Source organism: Anomaloglossus baeobatrachus, chromosome 11 (genome assembly GCF_048569485.1).
Source record: "Anomaloglossus baeobatrachus isolate aAnoBae1 chromosome 11, aAnoBae1.hap1, whole genome shotgun sequence".
Classification (NCBI taxonomy): domain Eukaryota; kingdom Metazoa; phylum Chordata; class Amphibia; order Anura; family Aromobatidae; genus Anomaloglossus; species Anomaloglossus baeobatrachus.
In genome coordinates, this window is record NC_134363.1 from 180,356,251 (window position 1) to 180,366,284 (window position 10,034).

The following is a 10,034-nucleotide window of genomic DNA, read 5'->3' on the forward strand; positions in this document are numbered from 1 at the left end:
TTATTTATTTTTTAAAAAAGTTTAAAGTAAGCAATAAATTTCGTTCAACTTTACAATTGTGTCCACTTGTTGTTGATTCTTCACCATAACATTAAATTTTTTATCTTTATGTTTGAAGCCTGAAATGTGGGAAAAGGTTGAAAAATTCAAGGGGGCTGAATACTTTCGCAAGGCACTGTATATTTGCCAGCTGAGCAAGGATGGATGGATGGACAGATGGATGGACGGCAGCAACTGGTGATGATACTTTGTGGCAGCAGGTATCGTGGTAGGTGGCCTGTGTGGCAGCTTGCGGCTGCAGGAGATGATACTTCATGACATCTAGTATTGTGGTAGGTGGCCAGTGTAGTGGCTTACAGTAGCATGTAGAGGTGACGGCAGCAGTAATATGTAATTCAAACAGGTATCAGCAACAGAACTAGCACAAACTAAGACAGGGGGACCTGAGACTAGCACAGTGCTAGGGGACCTGAAAACTAGCAATGTATGGACTCGTTGGCCAAGCACCACTGATAGGGCAGAGGTGCCCTAAGTACTTGTGGCCACCCAGCTGAACTGGGAGGTACTTCCGGGTTAGGAGGATGCTGGCCCCTTATGAAAGGGGGCGTGGCCACGAGTGCACCCTGCAAGGTGTACAGACTCTCTGGGAGGCAGCAGCATGGAATGGGTACAAGATCACTATCACAGGATGTCTGGACAGGTAAGGACACCGACGTCCTCACCGGGGGAGGGGAGCAGGAGAGTGCGAGGATGCCGTCATGGGCATTACACATCATATGTGTTAAAGTCCTATCTATGAAATCTATACAATGAAAACTAACCTATAAAATATAACATAACTTATAAAATTAATTAAACCCAATATACTAACGTGATTTTAAAAAAAAAATTGGAGAAAAGACAGAATTTCTATTTATAAACTAATGTACCTCCATGAAAATGTAAAAAAAAGCAATCAAGATGTCGTAAATAACCCCAAATGGTATCAATAAAAATGACAGATCATCGTGCAAAATACGAGCTCTTACATCGGTGCATTACGTGATAGGACAACTTGTTTCTTGCAGTATCTACTAGGTGAACTGAGAAACTCCAAGCAAATGTCGTCTTCGTGGGATTTGAGCCCAGGTCCCCGGCCCTGCATAGCATGCATGCTAACTGTAATGTTACGAAAAAGTTTTTGTTTTTTTCCTAATGTTCATTTTACAATAAAAAAAATTAGCTTATATAAAGATCATTTAAATGTCATGTGATTTATGAAGATCTACTTTCCCATGACTGCCTCGTGAACACAAGTTCTTATAATGTCGTTAGTAATATTCATATACTGATTCCTCCTTATATAAAGACCGTGTAGAGGTCGTCCCTCCGGCTGCCATACAGGGTGAGACGATGGACCCCTGCACCCATAAGCTCTATCATGATGAAGGCTTTGACTCCAGACAATGGTTGGAGCATTATTTTTCGGATAAATCTGCTTTGGTCTTCAGAGATGATATCACGTTATTTCCCATTGAATGTTTTGCAAAAACTTTCTCGGAGGGTAAGAATTGCATTTTTATATACTTTTATTATTGAAGAATTATTAGATCCTATTTTGCCCTCCCTTATGAGGATCTCCACTACCCTACGACTCCTGAAAGGAAAGGGGAAAAAACTTTTACTTGTTTTTAAATAAATGTAAATAACAGATGAGAAAATTGATTCTAAACAAATCACATATTGGGAGATTCTAGCTGCACGAATTCAGTATAATGGGAGTAGCCAGCTGTTTTTTAGCTTGGTTCTGAGGAAAGGGAGGGGGTTAAAAAATAAAATATACTCATATACTCACTAGTAATGGGCGAATAGTAACTATTTGTGCTCGCATTATTCGTAACTAGTGATGGGCGATCCCCCCAATGGTCGGGATCGGGAGCCTCACCCGATTGTTTTGTAAAGATCGAGATCGGGATCGATACAGCACGATCTTGCGTCTGATCACCGATCTCGGGCTTTACAGTTATGGGATGGGGCGAGGGGGCTGAAAATAAATAATATACTGTAGTGAATAATAAACATTGTCATTATACTTGCAGGTCTCGCGATGCGTCCTGCGGACTCTGTCTCCCGGCAGCTTCTGTGTCCGATCATTGCTGTGCCGCTGGTAACCAGCACTGACTTACAGGACCTGCAATGACATCATAGCCATGTGACCAGTCTGCTGTGAATGTTGTGCAGACATTGGCTTACAGACTGGTCACATGACTATGACATCATCAAAGGTCCTTTTAACTGAACTTTGACTGTCACTGCGAGTGTCACATCACTATTATTTTTAGAAAATAAATACTGTACAAAATGTATTGCTTGGAAATTCGGACACATGTTGTCTGTAAGTCAGTGCTGGTTGCCGGCGGCCCAGCAATGATCGGACGAGGAAGAAGAGGCCGGGAGACAGAATCTGCAGGACGCATCGCTGGACCTGTAAGTATGATCATAATGTTTTTTAATAATTTGGATTTTTTTTTACAGCCCCTGGACCCGATCTGTACCTGATTTGTAACACGAGCTTCCCAGGAAAGCTCGGGATCGTGTAAACGATCACTATGTGATCGGTACGATCCCCTATATTTATAGGTCGGGATCGCTCATCACTATTCGTAACGAATCACAAAATACTATTCCAGTATTTGTGCCAAATAATGAAGCAAATGCAAGTCAAAGGGGAACCCAGCATTTTTCTTGTCCTGACGAATTCTGGAATAGTACTCGGTATTCGGTAAGCATTATCCCAACACAAATAATTACTATTCACCCATCACTAACACTCGTATCTCTTCAGCCCATGCTATTCTGCTCTCACTGCTGGTTGTCTTCATCTTCTAGTCACCTATTTTGCGCTCATCTTTCAGTCTAAGACCTTTAGCTTTTTCATTAGGGGTTGGTATTGTGAGGGGTCCATTGTTGCGGTGGTGTTGTGCTCATGGGGGGGTGTGAACTGAATCCATGGGGACTTTGCTCTGCAGCATGGGTGTCGAGGGCATCCGGTTTGCTTCACCTGTTGATGTGGTAACATTTCGGTGCTGGCTAAAAACCTTTAAGGTTTAAGATCCGCTAAGAGGTTCACCGTGATGTGGCAGTGACTTCATCCAGCTGGACTAGAATTTTAACTTAGGACCTTGTTTTCAGTTTTGTAAATTTCTACCTAGTTGGACTAGACTAACTATGAGTTTTGGAAGCGTGGTCCATGTTTTTTCAGCATAGCCTATTCCACTCTGCATATTACTCACATCCAGCCATGGCTAGAGCATATCAGGGCGATGTCGGGTGTCGGAAACGATAGATGATCAATATTTGAGTCACAGACATCCCTTTTAATCTCAGAGTTGTTTTAATATTTGGATATTTTTCTGCAGGTCATATTAAAGGAGACGTCTTGATTGACCTCAGTGTTGGTCCACTGGTTCATCATTTATTTGCAGCCTGTGAGTATTTCAAGCACATCGTAGTGATGAAAGTCAGTGACAGATGCATCATGGAGCTGAAGAGATGGGTGGATGAACGTACAGGAGCGTTTGACTGGGGACATGCTGCAAAACTTCATGCCTACATAGACATAAAGAGGTGAAGTATTCATTCAAAAAACAGAAATTCTAGATGATTTCTTTTTATTAGACACCCCTCATCATTTAGGACACAATTTATAATCTCTATACTGACATCCAATACTATTAAAACAATAACAAATTTATATACCCTAAGTCTTTTTTAAGTTTGGCTAATTTGGCATAAAAATGAATTTTTAAAGGTCATTTTTTCTGATTCACATAATTTTTTAGGCTACTTTCACACTTGCGTTCAGCGGAGTCCGTCACTATGGAGAATAGCATTGTCCGTTAACGCACTGCGCTATTCTCCATAGACATGTATGAACAACGCACTGTAACGCAAGTGTCAGCGTTGCATCCGCTGGACAACGCAGCGTCGTTATTTTGACGCTGCGTTGGGCGGAAGGAACGCAGCATGTAACGGTTTTTTGAGCAGCGCAATCCGTTGGATTTCACTGCACATGCTCTTTTTCTTTTTTTTTTTTTATTAAATCACAAACTTTATTTTGTCTCTCGGTGGCCGAACGTTCAGCTGAGCGCCCGCCCGCCAGCATGTGAGACCGCTCAGCTGAACGCCCGCCCGCCGGCATGCCCGGCCGCCGGCATGTGAGAGCGCTTAGCTGAGCAACCGGCCGCCGGCTATTGAGAGCGATCAGCTGAGCGCCCGCCCGCCAGCATGCCCGGCCGCCGGCATGTGAGAGCGCTCAGCTGAGCGACTGGCCGCCGGCTATTGAGAGCGATCAGCTGAGCACCCACCCGCCGGCATGTGATAGCACTCAGCTGAGTGACCGGCGGCCGGCATGTGATAGCACTCAGCTGAGTGACCGGCCGCCGGCTATTGAGAGCGATCAGCTGAGCACCCGCCCGCCGGCATGCCCGGCCGCCAGCATGTGATAGCACTCAGCTGAGTGACCGGCCGCCGGCATGTGATAGCACTCAGCTGAGTGACCGGCCGCCGGCTATTGAGAGTGATCAGCTGATCATTCACAATAGTCGGCTGCCGGTAAAACTGTAAAGAAGAAAAAAAAATAAATTAAAAAAAAAAAGATTTCCGTTGTTTTGTATGATCCGTAGCATCCGTTGTGCCACTATATGCAATGCATCCGTTGCATCCGTCACACAACGCAATGCTACGGAAGCCGTCCAACGCAAGTGTGAAACTAGCCTTAATACAAAGCGCCTTGTGTTTTTTTGCTGGAAAAGCTATAGTTTCAATTCCTCTGATTTTAAAGCACATGATTCTTTGAATCACTTTATATTTCATTGGTTTTATTTTTTTTTTGCTAGTGGGGATGAACATGAACAAAAAACAGTAAATCTGGAATTACTCTGTAATAAAAAAGAACATTTTTTTTAACTATTCTGAGAACCACAGTTTACATTTACAGAGTTTTACAGGGGCGTGTTTTTGCATAACTCACTGTCTTGACTGATACTGTTTTGGGATACATTCAACTTTTAGATCACTTTTTATTTTATTTTATAGGAGCTTTGATAAACAAAACAAAGGAATTCTGACACAATTTGTGAAAGTACAGTATATTCCTGTTGCAATTGAATTACTTTTTTATTACTGGTATTTGTCATTTTTGGTATTGTTGTTGTTGATTTTACACTTAGAACATTGTTTTAAACTATATTGGGTAGTCCCTCATGGAGACCTGTACATGCAGACTTTGGTTACATAGTATGCTGAAATGACAGTGAGGCCACATTTCCACCATTAGCTTTTGTTGAGTTTTTGATGTTTCAGAATTTCTGGAGGTGATATTTTAATTACAATATATACTCAAGGATAAGCCGACCTGAGTATAAGCTGAGACCCCTGAAAAACTGGGAAAAGATTGATTCAAGTATAAGCCGAGGGTGGGAAATGCAGCAGCTACTGGTAAATTTCAAAAATAAAATTAAATACCAATAAAATGTAATGTTCCCATTCTTGTCCCCCCTTGTAGTAATGTGCCCATCCTTGTGCCCTGAAGTAATGTGCCCCATCCTGTAGTAATGTGCCCATCCTTGTGCCTTGTAGTAATGTGGCCCATCCTGTAGTAATGTGCCCATCCTTGTGCCCTGTAGTAATGTGCCCATCCTTGTGCCCTGTAGTAATGTGCCCATCATTTAGTAATGTCCTCATTACGGTCCCCTTCTTGTCCTCTATTATGCCGTTGTTCACATACACACAAAAAAACGTATTCACTCCTGTCCTTCATTCCCGCTGTGTCCTCTTACCTGCTTCTTGCAGACCGCAGGCACATAGACACCTCAATGATCTCGTCCAGTGCACAGAGCCGACGCTGCCATCTATCATCATCACTTTACTGCAGCTGAGTGGTTTGTGGTGCCACAAAGCATTCAACTGCAGTAAAGCAATGACCGCAGCGGTGGCACCATGAACCAAACGCTTCATAGTAAGCACATAGACCTCTGCATGATTGCGTCCGTTGCACAGGGCCACCGCTGACGTCATTTTTTACCTGCAGATTTTCCATATTTAGCAAGGCCATAGAGAAAATCTGCAAAGAAAACACAGTCCAGCTGAACGTTTTACAATGACTCTCACAGTCCCCTGATCTGAACATCATTGAAAATCAGTGGCTAGACCTCAAAATAGCAGAGCATGCAAGACGAACCAGCAATCTCACAGAACTGGAAGACAAGTCAGGAATCTCACAGAACTGGGAGACGTCTCCAAGGAAGAGCAGTGCACACAATACAAGCCAGAAATCTCACAGAACTAGAAGATGTCTCCAAAGAAGAGCAGTGCATGCAAGACAAGCCAGGAATCTCACAGTACTGGGAGATGTCTCCAAGGAAGAGCAGTGCATACAAGACAAGCCAAAAATCTTGCAGAACTGGTAGATGTCTCCAAGGAAAAGCAGTGCACAAAATACAAGCCAGAAAGCTCTCAGAACTGGAAGATATCTCCAAGGAAGAGCAGTGCATGCAACACAAGCCAGGAATCTCACAGAACTGGGAAATGTCTCCAAGGCAGAGCAGTGTATGCAAGACAAGCCAGGAATCTCACAGAACTGGGAGACATCTCCAAGGAAGAGCAGTGCATGCAAGTCAAGCAAGAAATCTCACAGAACTAGAAGATGTCTCCAAGAAAGAGCAGGGCATGCAGGACAAGCCAGAAAGCTCACAAAACTGGGAGATGTCTCCAAGGAAGAGCAGTGTATGCAAGACAAGCCAGGAATCTCATAGAATTGAGAGACATCTCCAAGGAAGAGCAGGGCATGCAAGAAAAGCCAGTAATCTCACAGAACTGGGAGATGTCTCCAAAGAAGAGCAGTGCGTGCAAGGCAAGCCAGAAATCTCACAGAACTAGAAGATGTCTCCAAGAAAGAGCAGTGCATGCAAGACAAGCCAGGAATCTCACAGAATTGGGGGATGTCTCAAAAGAAGAGTAGTGCATGCAAGACAAGCCAGGAGTCTCACAAAAGTGGGAGATGTCTCCAAGGAAGAGTAGTCCATGCAAGATGAATCAGGAATCTCACAGAACTGGAAAATGAGCAAGGAATCTCACAGAACTGGAAGACGTCTACAAGGAAAACTTATTGAAAATACCTCAAACAAAAATTGAAAGACTTTTAGGCTGACTACAAAAAGCATTTACAAGCTGTGATACTTTGCAAAGGGGGTGCTACTAGGTACTAACTTGCTGGGTGCCCAAACATTTGCATCAACTATTTCTTTTTTTTTGTTAATTATAAAATGAAAAGATGAAAATCATTTAATTTTTTGCCTAAAATACAAAGGAAATGTGTCATCTTTACCTTCATGCCTTTTAGAGATCATTTCATCTTCAATTAGCTCAATTGTTAACAACAATAGTAATTTTGACCAGGGGTGCCCAAACTTTACATGACACTGTAGCTACATAGCTTGTACAGCCAAATAAATAAATAACCAAATAAATGAATGAAAATGAAATAATATATAATAAATGAAAACTAATAAATAAATAAAAAAATTGATGTAGACTCCCACCTATTCTTCATATCCAACATAGGTAAAGCAAATAGCTGCAAACCTCAGGTGTCATCTTTATCTTGGCTGGCTATCAAAAGTAGAGGGGATCCCACACCATTTTTACAACTATTTATTTAAATAATTAAAAAAGTAGACATCAGGTTCCCCCTATTTTTTATAACCACCCAATGTAAAGTAGGCTGGTATTATCAGGCTGGGAAGGTCCATAGTTATTGGGTCCTTCCCAGCCAAAAAATAGCAGCCTCATTAGATGCACCAATTCTGGCACTTTGCCAGGCTATTCCCAATTGCCCTGCTGCAGTGGCAATTAGGATAACACTTGTGTGGCTGATGTCGGCTGTGTAGTGTCAGCTGGTCAGCTGGCATCAAGCCCTGGTGTTAGTAATGGAGAGGCATCTATCAGACACCCCCATTACTAAACCAATAAGTGTAAAGAGAAAAAAAACATACAAAAACAATATTTTAAAAACAACAACTGACTCTAGCCCTCGTTGACCAATTCATTTAAAAACAAAATGAAAAAGTTATGGAGATGCAACGTGTTACGTCACCGCCGGAGTCTGCTCCAGCGACTTCTGCTCTGATCGCCAGGTGACGCCGTGTTCCTGCCGTGGATGGTGCTGGTGATGGGAGAGGAGTCGATACCAGCAGCACCGGTCTGGGTTATCTTGGGATCTGCAGTATCGCTGGCTGACTGTGGGTGGCGTGTGTCTTCCAGCTGAAGTTGCCAGCGTTCAGCTACAGCCAATGGGAAGACACCACACCCTTTTTATTCGCCCTCCTGTCACATGACCACTGCCAGAGATAGTTCTGATTTTCCTGGTTCCTGTTACGTCCTATTCTGTTTGGTTATTCCTGTGTCCTGACTTCTGCGTGTTTCCTGACTACCCTCCTGCCTACTGTTTTTGTACCTCGCTGCCCGATCCGGATTTGACCTCTGCTACGTTTGCTGACTATGTCATTGCCTGCCGATTCTGTCCCTGTTCCGCAATTCCTGGTTTGACCCTGCCTGACTACTACTCCCATCGGACTGCAACCTTCCACAGGTAGTGATCACCCGGGCCCTGTGTAATTCCAAATCCCTGTATGGGGATTAAAGGGCTTCAGGGTTCTGGGGGTCCTGCTTGGTGAGTGGCTTCCCTCTAGCCTCCCCGTTACAGCCCATCTGAGACTGTGGATCCAGGCAGGCGTTACATAACGTAGTCCAACAAACCCAAACTAGTCCACAAACACAAACTCAAAGACTTAAACATAAGAAGATGTGAATATTTTCAAGACTTCAATAGGAATATCCTTTTTGAAACCAGTAGGGATAGATTTTAATGACTTGAATAGAGATTTCCAGGCATCTATTGAAGCAATCATAGTCGGTGACTTTGGGAAATCAGCATTTTCGTTTCTTCTTTATCCTGGCCTTATCTTTTAGGGGAAGAAGTCAGGAGACCTTCATACAGTGAAATACCTGTCTGGTCCCAGTTCACCTACATTTTCTCTAATGTGTATGAAGGTCTTTCGTATAAGAGTCTTGGTAAAAATTTAGGACTTTTCATCAGTTCTAGAAGCCGGTAACTTTGAGCTAACTATTGAGTTTTCATGTGTCCTTATTAATGTTCACAGTATAAAAAAATTCTTCTTCAACTTTTTTCATTTCTTCTAGTGACCAGTTAGAGAATAAAGAACAAAACGTAAGATCTGCTCTTTACCATGTTGTGAAATGTGACCTGGAGAAAGAAAATATGATGGATCCGATCGTCTTACCACCAGCAGATTGTGTCATTAGTTTTTGGCTCCTAGATGCTATCAGCAAAGACCAAGATGATTACAGGAGACATCTCAGGAAGTTCTCAAAGTTGTTAAAACCAGGAGGACACATTATATTAATTGGGAGTTTAGATGCAACATATTACACAGTTGGGAAACACAAGTTCCATATTCTCACATATGATGAGAACTTTGTAAGGAAAGCTCTGGCTGAGCAAGGTTTTATCATTGACTGCTACAAAAGAAAAGAGAGAATAATAGTTGATGACCTATGTGACTGTAAAGTTCTCTTTTATATTGTAGCTCACAAAGAGAAGTAGGTCTAGGTAGAAACGTAGATATTAAGAGCTAAAGTTGCTATAAAAAGATTTAAAATGTAATATTATAACAAAGTCAGGGCTTCGGCAATGTTATTTTTATTTTTGGATTTTTATAAAGAATAAATCTTCTTTGCTTCAATAGTGTCTAGTGTCGAAAGAGTATTTTCCAAAAGATTCCGGAGATATATTTTATTAGAGCTAAGCTTTTGAAATCTGCAAATTATACTGCTACAATAAAGAAAATGCCTAGTTTTAAACTCATTTTTTTTAGGTCAATATAATGGTTTGCATAATTATTTCACTTTACTAATTATTCCCTGAACCACAATAACCACATGTTGCTACCCATTAGACAGCATCCTATATAAAT

General features: G+C 42.1%; 1 protein-coding gene across 1 annotated transcript; it reads left to right on the forward strand.

The window, feature by feature from the left end:
- The first annotated feature begins 1,310 nt into the window (after positions 1-1,310).
- LOC142256204 (indolethylamine N-methyltransferase-like) lies at positions 1,311-9,803 on the forward strand. Its single transcript, XM_075327773.1, has 3 exons — positions 1,311-1,543; positions 3,399-3,606; positions 9,241-9,803. The coding sequence occupies exons 1-3, from the start codon at positions 1,393-1,395 to the stop codon at positions 9,662-9,664; spliced, it is 783 nt and encodes a 260-aa protein (XP_075183888.1). The 5' UTR covers positions 1,311-1,392; the 3' UTR covers positions 9,665-9,803.
- Positions 9,804-10,034: the final 231 nt, after the last annotated feature.

Bases quoted from the DNA above. Each gene is read 5' to 3' on its own strand.
- LOC142256204 (XM_075327773.1), top strand. From the start codon at position 1,393: ATGGACCCCTGCACCCATAAGCTCTATCATGATGAAGGCTTTGACTCC. The intron at 1,544-3,398 runs GTAAGAATTGCA...ATTTTTCTGCAG, and splicing joins TGCAAAAACTTTCTCGGAGG to GTCATATTAAAGGAGACGTC. The intron at 3,607-9,240 runs GTGAAGTATTCA...CATTTCTTCTAG, and splicing joins GCCTACATAGACATAAAGAG to TGACCAGTTAGAGAATAAAG.